General features: G+C 37.6%; 1 protein-coding gene across 1 annotated transcript in view; it reads right to left on the bottom strand.

The window, feature by feature from the left end:
- The window catches only part of SPATA16 (spermatogenesis associated 16), a 256040-nt gene that overhangs the window by 69049 nt on the left and 164485 nt on the right, over nt 1-22506 (bottom strand). The window contains 1 exon segment of the mRNA XM_042243815.1: nt 19687-19771. Coding sequence (XP_042099749.1) covers nt 19687-19771 — 85 coding nt within the window.

Below are 22506 nucleotides of genomic sequence, written 5' to 3'. Positions count from 1 at the left end.
ATATAGCTCCCTGTGTTATACAGTAGGACCTTGCTGTTTATCCATTCACTATTATAATAGTTCACATCTGCTGATCCCAAACTCCCAATCCATTCCTCCCTGCACCTTCCTCCCCCAGCAATCACAGGTCTGTTCTCTATGTGAGTCTGTTTCTGTTTCATAGACAAGTTCATTTGTGTCATATATATATATGAAAAGGCAATGGCACCCAACCCCAGTACTCCTGCCTGGAAAATCCCATGGACGGAGGAGCCTGGAAGGCTTCAGTCCATGGGGTCGCTGAGGGTCGGACATGACTAAGAGACTTCACTTTCACTTTTTACTTTCATGCTTTGGTGAAGGCAATGGCAACCCACTCCAGCGTTCTTGCCTGGAGAATCTCAGGGACGGGGGAGCCTGGTGGGCTGCCGTCTATGCCATCACACAGAGTCGGACACGACTGAAGTGACTTAGCAGTAATAAATAATTTATTTATTTAATTTTGGCTGTGCTGTGTCTTTATTGCTGCATGAAGACAGCTGTCTCCATTTTCTCTGGTTGTGGAGAGTAGAGGGTATCGTGGTTGCTGGGTACAGGCTTCTCACTGTGGTGACTTCTCTTGTTGCAAAGCATGGGCTCCAGGGTTGATGGACTTCAATAGTTGTGGCGTGTGGGCTCAGTATTTTTGCCTCCTGGGCTCTGGAGCACAGGTTCAATAGTTTTGGCACATGGGCTTCGTTCCTCCATAGCTTGTGGGATCTTCCTGGACCAGGGATTGAACTCATGTCTCCGGCATTGACAGGTGGATTTTTCACCACTGAGCCACCAGGGAAGTCCTGTGTCATATTTTAGATTCCAGATAGTAGTGATATCATATGGTATTTGCTTTCTCTTTCTGACTTACTTCACTTAATATTACAATCTCTAGGTCCACTGATATTGCTGCAAACGGCATTATTTCATTATTTTTTATGGCCATGTAGTATTCCATTGTATATATGTACCACATCTTTATCCATTCATCTGATGATGGACATTTAGTTTACTTCCATGTTGTGGCTGTTGTGAATAATGCTGCTATGAGCATAGGGGTGGATGTATCTTTTTGAATTGTACCTTTGCTTGGATATATGCCCAGGAGTGGGATTGCTAAATCATATGGCAACTTTTAGTTTTCTCCATGGTGGCTGCACCAATTTACATTTTCACTAGCAGTGAAGAAGAGTTTTCCCTTCTCCATAACTTCATCAGTATTTATTGTTTGTAGATTTTAATGAATAATCTAATGTGGGCAAACTGAAGATTTTAAAGGCAAAGATTTTTTTAAACTGGGATATTTTATAGTAAGGATAGATACTAAAATATAAATTTTGATTTACTTTTTACCACCAGTCAAAGATTTTCCTTGGTTTTGAAAATAGAGATGAGAAATTGAAGTTTGTAAAAAAAAAAAAAAGTAAGTGCCCTGAAAATGAAGGCAGATTTCAAATGGTCGTTTTTCACTTGACAAGAATTTTCTGCAGTTGTGTCATTCTTTCCCAATGTGTGAGGTTTTCTGATGTCAATAAATGTCTCACGTATGCAGAGAATGGGGAGCGCAGTCATGGGGATTGTTTGCATGGGGAGCAGTTTGCAATGGGGATTGTTTGCATGACCTGCTGTTGTGTGCATTGCTATTAATTTTGCTTTCTTTGCTGCTACACAAAAAGAAGCTTTGAAATTAGGTGTTCACGTTTGGGAGCCCTAATAATTCTCTATTGTTATCCTCATGTTATCAAGTTTTAAAGATTATAGTTATACAAACCAAGAGTGTGTGTGGGCAGCTCACTTCCTCTACAAACAGTAACATAATAATTTCTCCTTATACTTTAGCTAAGCAAAAAAGAGCGTTTGCTACTTCAGAAATCAACTTGCCCAGGATAATTGTAAACCAAGAAAGACCAGGAGAGATAAGGAAGAGAGATACTCTATTAAGAATAAAGGAAAAGCAATCAAAGTAGTGGAAAAAGATGACTAGCGAAAAAGAAAAGAAACAAAATTTATCTCCTTCTTCTAAATCCAAGTGGGTTGATTCTTCCTGGTAAATTTTTAAGAGGACTTAAAGTGCCCAGGATAAATCTTGCAGTAACCATAAACCTCAGACATTTCCAGGATGATGGGATTATAAAATTTTCCCCCTTTTTTTTTGCTGGAGGATTTGGATAAATTATAACCTTTTAATTGTGTCCAATGATGGTGGTTCAGTGAGTAGAATTCCTGTCACTGCTAATTAGAAAATGTGATAAAGTTATTATAGATTATTATCAAATTATTCCTTTAATGTTCCCTTTATTGGGGTTGCCCATAATTGCAGTGAATTGCTTTACTTACAGGATTAAATCTGGAAGGAATCTTGGGAATTTTCCAGTTCAATTCACTGAATTGCAGATGGCTTAAGTGACTTGGAGAGGCATAAGTGACTTTTCTAAGGATTAACAGCTTTTTAATTTTATAGAATTTAGAATTAGGTTTTCAAATATTACATTGAAAATATTACATATTTTCAATGTGATATCAAATATCACATTCTTTTTGGAAAATTATGTTTTTATTTCCTCAGCTTTATCCTTGTGTTTACAACAGCCATAATAGACATATCATCTTAAATTCTGAAGTATTTAATTTAATTTTGCAGTATATGTGAGTGCTGCAGAACTTTAGAACATATATAGATCTATTTATCTATCTACCTACCCATCTCCTAGACACCTGGTTAGGCATTTTCCCTTGTAGTTAGGTGTGGCCATGTGGCTGAGTGAGGGCCAATGGAATGTAGGCAGGAATGATATTCTTTCCAAATTCAGCCCATAAAACTTGCCTAGTATGATCTTCTATTTTCTTTCCTTATCAGCTACCTAGAGAGGAAGAGTCCCAGGATGTGGATGAAGATGGAGTTACAGGATGGAATGAGTACAGGTTCTCCCGTTGCTGACTGGAGGACGGACAATCAGCCAGGAACACCCACATCGGACTGTACTGTAAGTGAGAAATCAATATTTATTAAGTTACTAGAATTTTGGAGGTTTTTAAAAAATAATTTAATGTATGTATTTATTTTGTTTTGGGGCTGTGCTGGGTCTTTGCTGCTGCGGGGGCTTTTGTCTAGTTGCAGCGTGCGGGGATACTCTCTAGTCGCGAGGTGCCTGCCGGCTTATCACCGTGCGGGCTTCTCTTGTTGAGGAGCACAGGCTCTAGGGTGCATGGGCTCAGTGGAGGAGTCATCCAGGCTCAATAGTTGTGGCGCATGGGCTTAGTTGCTCCGTGGCGTGTGGGATCTTACCGGACCAGGGAAGGAACCCGTGTCTCCTGCTTTGGCAGGTGGATTCTCTACCATGGATCCACCAGGGATGCCCTGGAGTTGTTTGTGGTAGTAGTTAGTCTACCTTAATACACAAACACTATTAAAGGAAAATCGGAATCTCTCTCATAATCCATTTTTTCTACTAAGTCTTATGTATTATTTTAAAAAAGTAAAGAAAAAAGATATTTTAAGATGAAATAACTTCTCAGTTAGCAGTGTGATAAATGTTTTTATATATCTTATGCTTTAATTTTCCTAAAGTCCATCTAAGTAAGTGGATTCATCCTAGTGGATGAATATTATGATTGTATTGTTTTATCTTGACACTATTAGATTCAAAGGAACCAATGCTATATTTGAAAGCTATAAATGATTGAGATGGAAACCTTTAGTCCTTAGTGGTTAATATGGCTCTTTGTCATTATTTTAATAATGATGAAATTTGGAATGATACCTAGGATTTTCTAGAGAACAGAAAAATAAAATTGTTGAGCAATATTTTTCAAACTTAATCCTTTTTAAATATATAAGAATTTAATTCGAAAGACTTCAACTTTTTTGAAATTTAGATTCAATCTAAAGAGTAGATTTTCTTAAGGAGCAGAATATCTTGCCTTGAGACTTACCTATAAACTGCTTCATAGTATCATTTAGAAACTAGCCAGGATTGAGATTTTAATGATAATTTTATTAATATAATGATATGTCAGAATAAAATATATAATAGTTTTCCCTGCCCTGATAATCAACATTTTAATGCAGAAATACTGCCTTGGATTTTATGAGAGTTCTTTTATTAAGCAACCTTCATTTTAAGTTGTATATTTTTCTAGTATAAAGGAATATTTGGCAGTTTTTCCATTACATTTATTAGCTCAGTGATATGAACATTGAAAATATCTTCATGCAGTTTAAATATAAGTATTTAAAGTTTTATTTGTGTTTTCTGGAAATTACCAAACATTGTATGAACAGGTTACTTGTACCAAGGAAAGCACATTTTTATATAGCAATTTTGAATTCTCTACTTTGCAACCTGTCTTGTTTAAAACAGTCACAAGAACTACCATTTAAATTATGAAATATTTCCTTAGTTTTGCAGTGTATGTGAGTGTTATAGGATTTTAGAACATATAACTATATATGTATATATATTCACATATTTTGTGTGTAAATGTATTCCACTGTTCACTGTCCAGTCTGGTTAGGGTTAAGATTTTGACTATATATATATGCCTCCATTAGCTGAATAACTTGAGCACTTAGTGTCCAAAATGTACCCTGTATTTGTTTTTAATCATTTATATTTCATAATAAAATTTTATTTCCATGCCTCTTCAGCATGAAACAAAAGAGATGGAAGGGATGTAAGATATTATTTTAAGATCATTCAACTTTATAACCAAGGAAACTGAGGCTCTTGTTAGTTCTGGTGACTGACTTGCAGCCACAAAATTAGAGATGGAAGTGAGACAAGAACACAAGTCTCTGAAACCAGTGCTTTCTCTTACACTGAGAGAATTTTTATCTTTGTAAATAGATTATTTCCTAGAATTATAAGGTCAAGTATTGCTTTCATTTCCTTTTTTCATGACTGTTTTATTCCTGTCATCAAAGACAAGGATAATTTGACGCTGATGCTAACAAAGAAATAAATGGACCACATTAAGACTAAACCAGGTCAAGTTCCTCTTCACAACAATAATCCTAGCATAGGGTATTCATCCTTCACTCCTACTGGCCACAGTAAGAGTGTTTTGTCTACAGGCTGCTGATTAGATTTAGGATATGCTATCAATTAGCATGCCTTTCTCAAAGAGAAACATTTACAGAAATTAAATGAAAGGCTTCTTAATGGGGAAGTCAATAATGTGCTTGGGTTGGTCTAACTTATTTAATGGCAAAGCACAAATATTTTGTAAATAGAATATAAAGTATGTTCTTGTACTAAAGACCCTGAATAATTTTCTACATGCACATTAGAGAAACACCAGCTGATAAAAACTTAGAGCTACAAGTGTGGGTTTCAGCAGCCTCCAGACTGTTTAGGATGCCACAGAGCTTTTATTCTTGATGACTTAAAATGAATCACCAAAAGGTATCACATGAATACATAGCTGTATTACAGGTAATTATTTCATTACTGGGTATTACTAATGAGCTTTAGCTCCTGTGTTCAGTGGTGGATGCCAGCATGGTTTGGAACCCTTTTTGTTGTTGTGTGTTTCATCTCTATGCTTCGTTTAGTTGTATGAAAGTAGGTATTCCTTTCCCTATTCTATGTATGTGGTTTTTTGATTATATTTCTTGACTGGTGTTTCACAGCTGAGTAATGGTGATATGGGGACAAGAACTTGGTAACGGGGTTTCCAGACTTGTACTGCTTTTTACATATATGTGTATATATATATATGTGTGTGTGTGTGTGTGTGTGTGTGTGTGTGTATATTTGTCTCTTGGGCCACTATGAAAGATAACTTTCAGTGGAAAAATCAAGGACACCCTTGAAAAAAAGGTATATTGTAGACGAAGTTGAAAGAATCCAAAGATGTTTAATTTGGAGACAAAATGTCAGTTATATGAACTGACTCTGCCACCAGAGTGCAACCTGCTCTTGGACTCTGCCTGTGTAGATTTTTGTTTAATTCGTTGATAAATATGGAAAACACATTTTTATTATTTGAATATGTTCACTGTACCTTGGCTGAGTGCTGTAGATAAATTATTCTATTTGTTGAGTCAGCACTGAAAAATAAGCATTATCGTCCCACTTTACAGATGAGAAAACCTCACTCTTTATCTGTTATAACATGCAGTAGTTCACACGGCTACTTTGTGACAGAGCTGGGATTCAAGCCAGTTGTGTATCAGTCAGAGCTTGTGTTCTGAGCCATCTGTGCCATATGGGCTCATCAATGAAGTCTGTAGCCCCATTTGGCATTAAGATAGGATTATAAATATGAGAACCCTTAGTAGAAGGGAAAAATGTTTTAGCAGAGCCTTCCAATGAAAGAACTACTTGTCTTGGGAGCTAATAGCTCCATGGCCCTGGAGGACTTAGGAGGGATTTTGATGTTGGAATCCAGTAATAGGGATCACAGTGTCAAGTAGAGATGCGTCTTTATTGTGCTGGAGTCTAGTACTCAAAGTAGTAGACTTTGGGTGGACTCCTCATCCTGGTAATTTCTTTTCTCCCTCAAGTTTCACCCTTGCCTGGGTACCATACACCTATTCTTTTTCATTCTTATATCTTTAATTTGCCTTTCATTAATCTTTTCTGGGCTGTAGCTCCTCACAGAGGGCCTTATAGTTTAGAAGAAAACAGGGTGCAGGAAGATGATTAATATGGGGCAAGTGTCCTTCCATATGGGCTTCCCAGGTGGCTCAGATGGTAAAGAATCTGCCTGCAATGCAGTTTTGATCCCTGGGTCGGGAAGATCCCCTGGAGAAGGATATGGCTGCCCACTCCAATATTCTTGCCTGGAGAATCCCATGGACAGAGGAGCCTGGAGGGTTATAGTCCATAGAGTCCTCCTATATATGACTTCTCATCATCGGGAAATCTCAGGAAGGGGATAATTACATCTGAGAAATGCAACAGAACTGTCACAGTGTATGACATACACATACATAGACACTTCCGAGAATATATGTATACCCACACACACTCTGTGACTACAGTAACAAAATCCAGCTTCCAGTGATGGGGAAAGAAATGCAATGCTATCTTCAAGAGGGCTGCCACTGTATTCCAGGTTACCTGTGTCCAGTCAAAAGATTTCTCTCTGCTTCGTGTCATATGCTAATCTTAAAGCGGGCCAACCTCTACCTAATGAAAGATAAATGAAATGAAGACTTGCCATGTTAGTTATGATGTTTTCCATCCCTTTAGGGTTGGGCTTGAAATAATTCTCCTAAGGTCTTCTGGAGGTTTTTGTCTCTCATAGGCTGTTGACTCCTAGTTGAGACTGTGATGTATGAAATAGCACCTGTGCTTTTCTTGGATAAAAATAGATTCGTTTAACAGTTACTTTGTGATCCTGAGAAAAAGTATATCATGCCACACGTTAAAGGCTGACATTTGAAATGCCAAGGTCTCATTATTTGGAAGAGGGGAAATTATGAAAAAGAAAATAATTCCACCAGGAACTGTACCCAAGTAGAAAAGGCAATCTTCACAAATTAGTGAAGAAAGTACAATCAGATGAATTCAAGAAAAGGGGAGAATCTATTTTTAATTGCTGTGCAATACCATCAGAAGGATGGCTGAATATAAATAAAAACATTAAAAGCTTTGCATTTTACAGATTATCTCATACCTGGGTGAACATAGCTTAAAAAATTTCATGATTTCATGGAATAGTTATTCCACATTTCCAACTGCTAAAAAAACCAGTGACCTCAATTTCTCTGCAAGCTTATAAATCAATAACCCATAAAATCTATGGGAAATATAAAAAATAACCATAAACTCCTCTAAAATTGGTTTTGCTCATAGCAATTTTTGATTTTCAGATGCAAACAAAAACAAAGAAGGAATCCACATGTTCACAGATTTGAACTGGAAGGCAAAGCCTCTATGTAAATAAAATAACCTCATGGCCATCTAGCAGAATAGCCACAGGATTTGGAGGAATTAAATAGTTATACCTGAATTTGTTCAAGTAAAAGAAGGCTCAAATTGCCTTAGATCTCTGAAACTCACATCATTCTCAAATGAAGGAAAATGAAAAGAAATTTAGAGGTCACTTTTTTCTCCCCTAAGAACTGTCGGAAACCCAAAAAGCTTTTTAGGAGAGAAAAAAGAAAAGGAAAAGCTGACTCTATTTTATCATCTATGGATATTACTGCAAAACCAAACCAGCACCATGAAAAAAAATATTATATGTATGTATATAGTTCTGAAGAAGAGTGCTTAAATAAATATTTCTCAGGAGTGGCTGAGGATTATTTTCTTGTTTGATATGATGCCACTCATTTTCGTTTTATTTTTAGTTGGACGATAATTACTTTACAATATGTGTTGGTTTCTGCTATACATCAACACGAATCAGTCATAGGTATATATATGTCTCCTCCCTCTTGAATCTCCCTCCCATCTCCCACCCCTTCCTACCACCCTTCTAGGTTTTCACAGAGCACAAGGTTTGGGTTCCTTCCATCTTATCACCTGAACATGCTCCATCTCCTCTGATGCCACTCTTTTCTATGAAGGTTGAAATATCAACTTGCAGATAGATAGGGCTGAGGTACAAGTGTGCAGCCCTCTGGAGGCCACTTTCTGAGGCTATGTCCACCCATTCTTGCATGATCTGGATGCCTGACATTGTTTTGGCAGGAGACAAAGCTGTTTATTTCTCAGTGAGAACTAGGATTCCAAAGGCAGGGAAACTACTAAAAGGTGACACTCTGAGTAGATTTCACACCGAGGTAAAGTAATTGAGTGTTTGACTCATTTTTTCAAAGAAAGCTTTGGCTTTTGACATGTACATGTGGGATAGAGGAGGGGGGATGGTGTGGGGAGAAAGGAAGGATGGGGCAGGTGAAAAACAACCTCACCTACTTGGCAGTCTTGCCAAATCAATGCCAGTATATACACACACACACACACACACATATAGTACCGATGTGTACTATATATACGGATAGTAATAGTAGTGAAGTTGCTCAGTCGTGTCCGACTCTTTGCGACCCCATGAACAGTAGCCAACCAGGCTCCTCTGTCCATGGGATTTTCCAGGCAAGAATACTGGAGTGGGTTGCCAGATAGATATGTACTATATATATGTGTGTATATGTATATATAGTTCTGATATGTATGCATGAATTTAATACATATATGGTTCAGATTCCTTCCTCCATCCCTCCCTCCTTCCCTCTCTTCCTTCTTCCTTTCTTTCTTTACTTTCTTTCTTCCTTCTTAGTCCCTGGGATACTCACAGAACATTAATAGAAAAACTACACAGAACTATATAAACATAAAATAATGTCACGGTCACTGTCTCCTTCATGAGAACACGCAACCTTGAATCAAATACATGCCTAAATCACATCTTTCATTTACAAGTGAACCTCTTCTGCTGGCATACTACCTCAAATAGCATCAAAGCAAAATGAAACACAGGCAGCGTTTAACAACGCTGGTAACCATAGAAACATATCATTAAAGAATATATAAACAGAAATGAATAATTAGATGAGAAATTCATTTCTACATTTATCTTTTTTCCAAGACCCAGGAAAAGAAGCTCTCTTTTACCTCTCATCTCAATTTGGACATTTCCTCTTTAGCCTGTCATCTAACTGAAAAATGCAAGAATTCATAAAATGAAAATTGCCATATTGCCTCGCTTAATGGACAGATCTCTTTGTAGGCAAGTGACTGAAAAATATTTCAGTCCCATTGTGGCCTCGATGTAGCACTGAGTGCAGGAAAGGATCCTGAGGAAGCCAAGGAGTCTGCTTTTGATAGGAGGGCATCACTCACAATGGGCATTACTCACAATGACTTACACTGTGAGTAAGGGGCAAGAAGGGGAGAGCAGTTGTTGATCTTTAAAAATGGGAAGCACAGTTTGCCTCACTTACTGGAGGCTTCTATTGTACATAGTGGAAAGACTGAAGGGGGCAGAAATTTGGGGCTTGTGGGTTATATCAGTTGCATTGTCAGATAGGCAGCATCACTTGTGCAGGTCATCTGCCATTCTACCTTTGCACCTAGGTAAGCCCTACATCAACTTTATTGTAAATTAAGTTGGTCATTAACTTTAAAAGTTACTAATGGTCTTGGAGACCATCTAGCCCACAGTTGTGCAGTAGAATCACCTAGTAGGGGGCAGTAGGAAAATACGATTTTTAGGATCTCACCCAACTCTGGGGAATCTAATACTTTGAATGTTTTCCCAGGTGTCTCTAATGCAGTGGTCGCTAGACCACTGACCTAACCCAACTTCCTTATCATATAGTAGCGGAAACTAAAAGTCTAGAGTGCTATGGTAGACAGAGTTGCTGGTCTTGATTTCTCCCCTCTCTATAGCAATATCATGGCGCTTCCCTGATCCCGTAGACAGGCTCTCATCCCAGGAGCTTGACGGGCTATAGTCCATGGGGTCGCCGAGAGTCAGACACAACTAAGCACAGCACAGCTATAGCAATATCATATCAACAGGGTTGTCATGACTTTTGAGTAAGCAGAAGAATCTAACTCCTTGTCCTTGGGCTTAAACACATGGTTTTCTTTGACTTAAGGGATGTTAGCAAGCAAGGTGTGGGCAGAGCTTTGAAACGTTTTTATATGGTTTTTCTTTCTCTCTTAGAATCCTGCATTTTGCCATAGGAAAGAAACATCAGGTAGCCATTGGTCTAAGGAGGATGAGACACGTGGATCATTCTTAGGCCTCTCTGCAGCTTAGACCTAAGCATAGCCAAGCCCAGCCTACATCAGTCAAACTCAAGCTGGCCTGCTTATTATTATAAGTCAGAGCTGTGGAGTGATTTGTTACACAGCATTGTTGTAGCAGTAGCTGATTAACACAGCAATGAAGTGACTTATCCAAAGTTGAATCCTAGCATTGGACCTAGAAGTTATATCTTGTGAGTCTGAGGTTTGACTTGGTTCTACTGCTCTGTGTTACCTGCTTCCCTTTGCTTTCTTTCCTTCGCAGAGTTAAGTACAACACATCCTGCGCCATGTGAGGTCCTCCTGCTCAGTCTGCATTCCCTGTACTCCAGGACATTGTCACCTTTCCTCGTCAGAGCTTACCTTCCCTTCCACATCTTGTTCCCTCAAGGTTCTGTCTGTTTTCATGTTTCCAAAGAGACTAGGAAAGTCTCAGACTAATTCCCACATTTGTGTCACCCTTGAGTGAGTTAAACACTTCCAGATAAAATTTCTGTTTCATATTACTAGGGGATGACTAGAGCCTTTATGCCAAGTGGTTGGAATTTAAGCATAATATATGGCAATTCATATGGAAAATATTTTTTAGGTGAGTTGCTTTGGTGTTTCTCAGATGATATCTAATCCAAATACTGTATACCCTGGGTTATACTCAGAAGTTCCTTGCTCAAATATTTTATAAACTCTGCCTGACAGGTCAAATAAATAAATAAATAAACTATAAATATAGGCGGCTTAAGAGAAATGCTCATGTGGTATTTCTATTTTGTTCCTTCTGTGGAAAATTTTTTCACAGGGAAGCACATCTTTGGAGAGAACACATGTTTTGTTTTTTTTTTTTCCTTCTCTAGAATATGTAGGTGTTTTGTTAAAGATAATAAAAAATTTTGTGGTTCCTTGACATTACTTTGCCTATAATTTCATGTTGAAGATTTTATTTTTATTCTGAAGTTGAGAAATCATAAGTTTTTATTACGTGAATGACTAATATTGGGATGATTTTGCAGTATCAAGAAGAAAAAGAACAGGAGTGAAAAAATTACTCTGAGAGATCAGCTTCTGTTCAGTGTAAAGATATTCCACATCATTCTCTGATTAGCCAGAGAAATCCATTAGATTGTTGCTACCCTGATCACCACTTTTGAAAGAAGAAGCTAATAGCTAAAACCTTGGAAGCTGCATGAAGACATCTGTGAACATAGAAACCAATGAGACAAAGGACTCTTGGAAAACTGCGACCTTCTTAAAATATTCTGATGAATCCCAAACTCAACTATAGCACAGAAGTTGTCTACAGTTCTGAACTTAACACACACACACACACACACACACACACACACATTTGTTGAAATATCATAAACAACTGAATTTTAAAACTGCATACAAAATAACTGTACAAAAATATTCTCTTTTTTTTGGTCTGAGTTTCATGTCAAACTGTAATGGAACTTTGATGGTATTGTGGAAGAAAAATAGATTAAGAAATTATGTCTAATTTAAGTACTGGGGTTTTTTTTGGTAAATATTTTGTGCTAGAATATATACTTTTGAAGACAAGGTGATGTCTATTTTGCTCACTGTTGTATATCCAATGCCTAGCACGGTATTTAACATACAGTCGCTAATAAGTGCTCGATAAATAGGTACTCACTGAATAGGAATGACAGATACAATTTGAGAGTAAAGAAGAAAGCTACCCACTAACTTAGGAGGAGTCTGGAGACACTGGAATGGAAAGATTTCAAGCTTGAATGGCTGCAGTGCAGTCTCAGGAGGCACTATATGACACTAACATTTTGGGTGCTATTTTTTGCCTTGAGCGCTGGAAGCAGTAAATTTCTCCTGTTAGGCCCAATACCAAAGAGAAATAGGGCTGTTGCAAAGAGAAGGAGCAGTGCAAGAGTCTTGTCCTGTGGTCTGTGACCCCTGAAAGCCATGGAAGGGTCTTAGGGGATCACAGATGGTGCACTGTCTTCGTCCAGCATGTGCCTGGGGAAAATCTTTTGTCTCTCGGTGCAGCCAGCTCCTGATCTTGTCTTTTGAAAGCAGACTTATTACACCAAAGAAATATTCCTTTTTGGTGAGCCCTCCTTGGAAACCATTTAGGCCATTGAAATCTTTAAGATGGTGCACATTTCAATGCCAAGCACAACTTGGATTGGATGGGGAGTCTTGGTATTCTCTGCACAGATGGAGGACCCGAGATGTTGGCACTATCTCAGCTTCTGCTGCTTCACTGAGGAAAGATGCTCCACGTGTCAGCCTTTTTACATGGGCTTGTGTTAGTGTCAACAGCCTTTCCAGCAATCCCCAAAGAGGTCTTCCCACTGCTGTGAAAGTCTTAAACTTCCTCAGAGCCAAGAACTCGAATCAGTGCCTTTTCAGTAAACCTTTGTCAAGATACAGGAGCACACCATGAGGTTCTTTTCTACTAGAGAAGTTTGTTGGCAATCCAGAGAAGAGATTGAGAAGAAATTTGATTTGGTTCATTCTTTCAAATTTTTTAAGAGAAAAGAAAGTCCCTTCTTAGAACAAATTGGATATGAGAAGTTCATTCCAGGACTAGCTTTATAATGTCTCATATCTTCATCACAAAAATGAGGCAAACCTTTTGATTGAAATGTTGAATTTGCTATCAGAGATACTATTGAAGAACAGTGGTTTTGTTTGTTTGTTTGTTTGTTTTGTTTTTTTATCGAGCTGTTATTCTAAATGAGGTGGCTCATTTAGATAGAAATCTGAATTTTCTAATACTGGAGGTGAGACTGACAAAGTCTTGAGTGTTTCTAGGGACAAAAAATCTACAGAAACTCTGCAGAAGGCTTATTTATTATGAAGGTCACTCTTTGTCTAGATGAAATTAAAATTGAAACAAATTGCTGATGTAGATAACCTTGATAATATGAAGTTAATAAAGATAATCTCATGGACTTGAGGACAATGATGTAATATGAATTTTGGTATTTCTTGATGCGTGCTCCATATGAGATACTGTGAGCTACAGGAGCTCAGACTCCATTTGCTATCAGAGATTTCATGAATCAGGATCTTACCTCTTACTGCTATTAAGAAGAAACACGGACATTGCTGCAATGTCAAATATGATGTATTGGTTTATTCCCAAAAGTGTACAACCTTTTTACAACTGTGAGAAAACCATAATTCCCTGTCATTGATGTTTTAGGAACTATGTATAGATCAATTTCCAATGCAATGAGATAAAAAAGCACATTTTTTTCCCCTGTGTATGTGTTTCTGAGTATTGTTTCTAGGTGGAGTCTCATTAATTGAATGAGATTCTCAAAGGGGTTTGTGGCTCAAAGAAAGAAAGAATTTAAAAAGAACAGTCAAGGTGGGGAATGAGCTGACCAGGCAGCTTGCCCCCATTTAGTGGGATTTCTCTGTACTTGTTTCATGTGAGTTCTGAAACAATATTAGCTGTTACTGCCTTTTCTCACTCCACTTTGCTGAGTGATGCAGACCAGAGTTGGCTCTGTTCCTCACATTGCAGGAGATAAAGCTGCACACAGGATAACTCATGTGTTTGAGAGCATGGCTGAAAATAAAGGTGAGAAAACAGGAAAGGGAAACAGGAGGGGAAGAGGAACACTTGTTTGTTTTACATTTGTTGATGCTATTAAATCTAGCTCTGCTTCAGATGCTATTCACTTTAGCCCTGGATCTAACAGGGAGGGGGCTTGGGAGACAGACTAGAAGTTACTCTTCAAGATCTTCTTGGAATAGTTTTATGACTTTAGGAGCAATATATAAATACATATGTGTCACTACTTTAAAATGGCTGGACTAGGGACTTTCCATTTTGCTAACTAGTTTGCAATGGTGAAGTTGTGAAGTTTGGGGGTGTTTGAGAAGGGGAGACTGACTGATAACAGAAGATGAGGATCAAGTTGTAGAAGAATGAATGCAGGTACAGTGTGACCCATTAGTTCCAGCCCTCTTCACCTCTGAAGTGACTGTTCAGACACTTAGTCATGTCTGACTCTTTGCAACTGCAGAGATGGCAGCATGCCAGGTTCCCTGTTCTTCATTGTTTCCTGAAGTTTGCTCAAACTCATGTCCCCTGGGTCGGTAATGCTATTCAACCATCTCTTCCTCTGTTGCCCCCTTCTCCTCCTGTCCTCAATCTATGCCAGCATCAGGGATTTTTCCAATTAGTTGGCTCTTCACATCAGGTGACCAAAGTATTGGACTTTCAACTTCAGCATCAGTCGCATCCAATGAATATTCAGGGTTGATTTCCTTTAGGATTGACTAATTTGATCTCCTTGCTGTCCAAGGGACTCTCAAGAGTGTTCTACATCACTACAATTTGAAAGCATCAATTCTTTGGCATTTAGCCTTCTTTATGGTCCAACTCTCACATCTGTACATGACTACTGGAAAAACCATAGCTTTGAATATATGGACCTTTGTTGGCAAAGTGATGTCTCTGCTTTCTACTGCTGTCTAGGTTTGTCATAGCTTTTCTTCCAAGGAGCAAGTGTCTTTCAATTTTGTGGCTGCAGTCACTGTCTGCAGTGATTTTGGAGCCCAAGAAAATAAAGTCTCTCACCATTTCCACTTTTTCTCCATCTGTTTGCCATGAAATGATGGGACTGAGAGTCCCATGAACAGTATGAAGAGGTGATACTATTATAGAATAATGGGGGCAAACACTTTTAATGAAAGCAACATATCCTAGTATGAGCTGTCACATAGTGTAGAGCTTTATGCATTTTTTCCTGCTGGGCTGATGATATGAAAAATATTCCTAATCCAATTGAAAGCCGTTCTTGAACTCAGCAAAGCAAAGGTGTGTTTGTTTGCATCTGAGAGTTTGTAAGTTGACAGACTGTGAGAGTAAGTTTAGACTTGTTCTTAAGTTTTTACATTCTGAAATTTTCAATTTCCTGTTGAACATCTCTAAAAGAATAACTGACCAGAATGGTAGAGATTCTATGTGGTTGAAAGGCAGATATATCATAACTTCTTCATTTATGAAATAGTAAAAATAGCCCCTGTCTCTGGCCTTAATGGACAGCTACTAATATACATGCAGACATAATTTCTAGTCTGTGGTGTTTGGGGCATTCTTGCATTGAACACTTTGATTGCCATGGTGCTTTGGGACGGACTTCTCTTTAAAGTTAACATGGATTGCATACTCTCTGGCAGTGTTCCACAAACCCCTTTTGATTGAGAACAGACCAAGGTTTGGGGAAAGATATATGCATTTGAATGAAGATCAGAAAGAGACTGGTGAGCAGAAGGAATTACGTAACTATGGAGACACTGGTGTGGAGTGCTCGTGTTGGAGCAGGTTAGAGGGGTTTTGTTTGTGGAACTTATCTGCAGGATATTTTCTAGTTATGTTATTTTTTTCCTTAAACTTTGTAACTTATATGTGTTTTTTATTGAAGTATAGTTATATAATTTTTGTAAATTGTAAGTGCACAATATAATGATTCAAAAATTTAAAGGTTGCACTCCATTTATCGTTACCATAAAATATTTACCGCATTCCCTGTATTGTATATCATTGTATCTTATTTTATACATAGTAGTTTGCATATTTTAATCTCCTTGCCCTATATTCCTCCTCCCTCTTTCCCTATCTTCACTGGTAACCACTACTTTGTTCTCTATATCTGTGAGTCTGCTTCTTTTTCATTATCTTCACTAGTTGGTTGTATTTTTAAGATTCCACATATAAGGGACATCATAAGGTATTTGTCTTTCTCTGCCTGACTTATTGTGCTTAGCATTATATCCTCCAAGTCCATTCATTGTTGTTGTAAATGACAAAGCTTCATTCTTCTTTATGGCTGAGTAGTATTTCATTATATATATGTATATATACACACGCTACATCTTCTTTAACCACTCTATTGATGGACACTTAGGTTGCTTCCATATCTTGACGATTATAAATCATGCCTCTGTGAACACTGGTGTGCCTGTATCTTTTTGAATTAGTGTTTTTGTTTTTGAATATAAATTCAGGAATGGAATTGCTAGATCATATGGTAGTTCTATGTTTAGTTTTTTGAGCAAACTCCATACTATTTTCCACAGGGGCTATACCAATTTATATCCCCACTAACAGTATGGGAGGTTTCTCTTTCCTCCACATTCTCAGCAACATTTTTTTATTTGTGGTCTTTTTGATGATAGCCATTCTAACAGGTATGAAGTGATAGCTCATTGTGGTTTTGATTTCCCTGACAGTTAGCAATGTTGAGTGTCTTTTCAGGTACCTGTTTTCCATCTGCATGTCCTCTTTGGAAAAATGTCTTTTCAAGTCTTCTGCCCATTTTTAAATCAGGTTGTTTTCCTTTTGATGTTAAGTTGTATGAGCCGCTTATGTATTTTGGATATTAACCACTCATTTGCCATATCATCAGTAGGTTGTGTGATATCATATTTGAATGTCCCTGAAAATATGAGGTTTTAGAGCTAAGATGGGCTTTAAGAATAAAACTCAAATCCCTTGTTCTCAGTTGAGTTGCTCAGTCATATCCGACTCTTTGTGACTCCATGGACTGTAACACGCCAGGCTTCCCTGTCCATCACCAACTCCCAGAGCTTGCTCAAACTCATGTCCATTGTCAGTGATGCCATCCAACCATCACCTCTTATTTTCTAGCTGAAGCTCCTCTGGAGTCTAGCCTGCTTTAGGTTAGATGTTGGTGTTAGAACTTGACCTGAGTCAGATCTGACTTCCAGATGAGGGCCATTTTTCAGTATATCAAGTTGCTTCAGATTAAAGGAGAAAAAGAATACAAAGACAAATATGTTTTTTATTGTATTTTATTAATGAAAAATAGTAAAATAATAGCATTTGTTTTATTCCTTTTTTGTATAGCATGTACTTTTTGGTAAGTGGAGATATTTTTAAAAATTTGAGTTAAGTAAAATAGGGATATTAATACTTTTTGAAAGCTGAAGAAGACAGACAAAAATTCATTTATAAAAATTTCAAGCTTAACCTATCTTAGGCTATATCAATATTGGATCTATTTTTCCCTTGTTCAATGTAGAAAAAGTATTGGATGCTCAATATGTGTTTGTTTAATGAATGAATGAATGAGTCAAGCATTCATTTGGAACCTAGTAAATGTCAGGTCTGCTGAATATCATCTAATCCTCAAGATTCGATCGCTTTCCCAGCTTTCTTCAAAAACCTCTGAAATCCTTTAATAATAACCCCTTTCTTTTACTATGGGTTTCCCCAGTGGCTCAGATGGTAAAGAATCTACTTGCAGTGCAAGAGAACTGGGTTCAATCCCTGGATCAGGAAGATCTCCTAGAGAAGGGAGTGGCTACCTACTCCAGTATTCTTGCCTGGAGAATACCATGGACAGAGGAGCCTGGCAGGCTACAGTCCATAGGGTCTCAAAGAGTCAGACATGGCTGAGCAACTAACACTTTCATTTTCTTTTAATATAGCTATATAGTAGATATTATTTGCTTATTTTCCACATCTGGCAATTCTTTACAACTATTTGCTTACATACATACAAGTAACTACTGTTTTGCATGGTCTAGATTTCCTTAGGAAAGTCTTGCATTTACATAAATAAAGTCTTAAATTTTACATACTTTGAAGGTCAGTTTACAGGTTTTGAGTATATTAGGGCTAATTTAAATCTTTGCTTTTTATAGCAGGTGAATTGAGCTCCAAATATTCAGATGGTACCGTATAAATTACTAAGAATTTTATATGTTAAACCTAGTACTTTATTGTTCAACAGGGATGATAGGTGATATAGAAACAGAAAACCAGGCACCAAGACACAATACTGAAAATGTGGGGAAAATATCAGGAAGCATCAGGAGACTGTTGACAATTATTTCTATCTTAAATGTCAGGTCTTAGCAGATCTTATTCTAGTTGGTTGCTAAGGTTCATATTCAATTACATTAAACCATCTTGAAATACAAAGGAAAAAAAGACCACACACAGTTTGGAGAGGAGATTTGGAAGAGGCTTCTGTACTGGATTTTTAAATATTTGATAACATTTCATTTGGAAGTGGGTTTCCATTTGGTCCATGTGGCCTCACTGGGAACCACTTGATGAAAGTTTTAAGGGAGTAGAAATCCATTTTAATGAGGACAGTAGTTTAGTAATTAGGGAGTTAGATGTTATTTTTTTGGGAATGAGTTCCTCACCTTGAATGTATTTCAGGAGAAAGTCATTGACAGTTTGTGGGGAGAGAATAGGATAAGAACAGATTTGTATGTTGTGAAGGAGACTGAATTAGAGATAGTTGGATGGCATCACTGACTCAATGGACATGAGTTTGAGCAAATTCTGGGAGATAGTAAAGGACAGGGAAGCCTGGTGTGTTGCAGTCCATGGGGTCACAACGAGTCAGAACACAACATAGCAACTGAACAACCACAAATTCTTCTTAAAATTCTGAGAAATTGTGACTTCCTTCTTGACATCTAGTTGACCTTTGGTATGATTTCTTCTTGCTATTTTGAATAATAAATAAGAAAGAAGATCTGTAGTTTATAATGGATTAAATGTTTCAGATGCTACATTACCCCACAAATACAATGGATGTTTGTATTTTTATTTATTATATAATTGGTATTACTTCTAGAATTTGCTTTTACAGTTCACAGATCAAAAAGAATCTATGAAAACACAATGTTCATATTTTAAAGGATCATGTCATTATAGCAGCATGTCTGGGAACATAGTTCCTGGGATGTCTAAAATTTATATTGGGTTGTAAAACTGAAGTATGGGCCAAGGGTTAACAACCTTGAATTTTGCCCTTAAAATTAGTCTCAGAAAATCTACTTAATTATAAATACATTACTACTGAGTAGTGTCCTTCTGGTTGATATGCCCAGAGCTACCTTTTCCAGCAGTTTTTTAAGCACCAGTCCTTCATTTTGGTTCTAAAAATGAAATGGGTTCCTCCTCCCTGGTTGGGACATCAATTTTTACCTGCCAATACAGTTTGATGAGCTTGCTTATACCATGTTCGCTTCCTCCACAGAGCCAGAACATGTAGTCAGCAATCATGGCACTCCTAAGAACAAGGACAGATTAAAAAAAAATTTATAGGTAGGACAGAAGGAAAAACTATAGCAGGCAGTATATATAAATACCAAAGAAGATCTTGTTTAAATTTGACTAGGCTAATATTAAGCAAAGCATAAAGCACATTTTAGAATGTAGAAAGTAGGTCTTTTTTTTTTTTTTTTTTTTTTTGGTACTGAAATTAAATCTAGAAGAGAAGCAACATGCCATTTGTCTTCTACATGGTTTTTCTGTTTATATAGTGTAAGAATATTTAAAGAGAATGCTTCATTTTGGTTACCTCTTAATAAACTTCAAAGCATTTATAGAGTAACAGTTATTTTATGGACTCTAGAACATCTTCAAATCTAGCATAACATATATAGCTAACTGTCATATTGGTATTTAGGCATGTCTCAGACTTTACCTAAATTAGAGATTATTCACCTTGGGATTAACTAGTCATCTTAAAATTGAAAATAAAAAATTTCCAACTCAACAAAAACTTTGCTTTCCTGGCCTTGGTGTTTAATTGAATTAGTTTTGGAATCTAGTGTGTATAACCACCACATTAGTCTTATTAAGCTGAGGGGATATTAAAAACTATTGTGCAGTGGATATTAATTCATTGCTTAGCACCCTTTGGAAAAACAGTTTACTTTTATGACTTTTCCTCTGCTGGGCTTCTCTATTTCTTTTCTCCAGAGATTCCAAATCCAATTAAACCTGACTAGAAGTAATTCCAAATTGTCACATTGGCCAATTAAACATATAATAATCCTGTGTGCCCAATCACTAGTACCAAAAGTTTATTTACTTAAGCAGACCTATCACTTTGTACTCTGAATGTTTTTCTTATCTTTGTCTGCAGATATGTGTTGTTTCTCGACATAACTGTAAATTGAATTAGAAATTTTCCTTCCCTAAATATATATATTGTTTAAGACAAAGCAGCTATAAACTTACTATGGTGCTGGGTTGAAGAATTAGAATGCTTAGATTTTCGCTCAGGACAGATAAAAAATTAGGCCTCTCAAGATTAACAATGGGAAAAAGTACTACCATTTGAAGGATTATTCAGCTCAATATTTCTCTTTTCACACATGTGGTATTGAAATGAATCTATCCATCGACATTTCAAAATAAATGGCAATAATTTAAGAATAATTTTTAGAAACCTTTTTATATTTTTCAACTTAGCACAGAAACACTTGTAAAATTTTCTTCCTTTAATAACCAAAAAAGGAAATCTACTTGACATGTAGGTACTTGTCACCTAACAGAAATCCATTTTATAAATTCTGAATTTAAGATATCAAGGAAAATGTAAAATCTTACTGCCGAGGGCAGTACACTCTAGATTCATAGAAGTTGGGTCCTCAGAGGTGAAGACTTCATCTGCACTCTGATTCCTCCTTTTGTCAGCATGCGGATATGTAATACGGCGCAGACAAACACTGCTTAATGAGGACACCAGCCATTAAACAAGGTATGGGAAGCCTCTTTCTGTAAAGGCGTGAGTGCCTGCCAAGTTGCTTCAGTCATGTCCGACTCTTTGCAACCCCATGGACTGTATGTAGCCCACCAAGCTCCTCTGTCCATGGGATTCTCTAGGCAAGAATATTGGAATGGGTTGCCATGCCCTCCTTTAGAGGATCTTCCTGACCTAGAGATCGAACCCATGTCTCTTATGTCTCCTATGTTGGCAGGCAGGTTCGTTACCACTAGGGCCACCCAGGGAAGCCCCTTCTGTAAAAGGCCAAATAGTAAATATTTTAAGCTTTGTTGGCCCTCACTACTTATATTTGCCTTTAGAAGCAGCTGTAAACAATAAATAAACACATAAGGATGACTTTCTGTGTTCCAGTAAGATTTTATTTATAAAACACATATCCTGAGCCAGATGTAGCATAGTTTACCTAACTCTAAGATAAACAGAGTATTAAGCTGAGCAACAGGTGGCAAGCTAGATATAAGTGTCAGTCAGTAGTCAGACACCAGCTTCTACACATTCTAGCCACAGGTCCCCTTAGATATTTCTGGGACAACATACATATTGTACTAAAAATATTGAGCAGAGTTCAGGAAAGAAACTTCACAGTTTTGAGACATGCAAGAACTATAACAGTTAACCCTGGATCATAGACACAGTGGCTCAAGTTAAGTAAAATCTAAATCGATTGTTTCTCTCATGTTAGTCATTGCTGTCCTTCTGTTCAGTTCAGTTCAGTTCAGTCACTCAGTCATGTCCGACTCTTTGCGACCCCATGAATCTCAGCATGCCAGGCCTCCCTGCCATCACCAACTCCCGGAGTTCATTCAAACTCACGTCCATCGAGTCCGTGATGCCATCCAGCTATCTCATCCTCTGTCGTCCCCTTCTCCTCCTGCCTCCAATCCCTCCCAGCATCAGAGTCTTTTCCAATGAGTCAACTCTTCACATGAGGTGGCCAAAGTACTGGAGTTTCAGCTTTAGCATCATTCCTTCCAAAGAAGTCCCAGGGCTGATCTCCTTTAGAATGGACTAGTTGGATCTCCTTGAGAGAGCCAAGGGACTGTCAAGAGTCTTCTCCAACACCACAGTTCAAAAGCATCAATTCTTTGGCGCTTTGGATTGGAACAATTGTGAGAGAAGAGGAGGTAGGTTACTACAGTGGGATTCTCAGCTTTCCTGCATTTGTAAACCTTTTGGTGAGTTGTTTTTGAGTTCATTGTTGCAAAATGAGGAGTTTTGTTGTTTTTATT

Source organism: Ovis aries, chromosome 1 (genome assembly GCF_016772045.2).
Source record: "Ovis aries strain OAR_USU_Benz2616 breed Rambouillet chromosome 1, ARS-UI_Ramb_v3.0, whole genome shotgun sequence".
NCBI classification, from domain to species: domain Eukaryota; kingdom Metazoa; phylum Chordata; class Mammalia; order Artiodactyla; family Bovidae; genus Ovis; species Ovis aries.
Note: the sequence above shows the minus strand (reverse complement) of the source record. Positions and strands in the feature narration are given on the sequence as shown.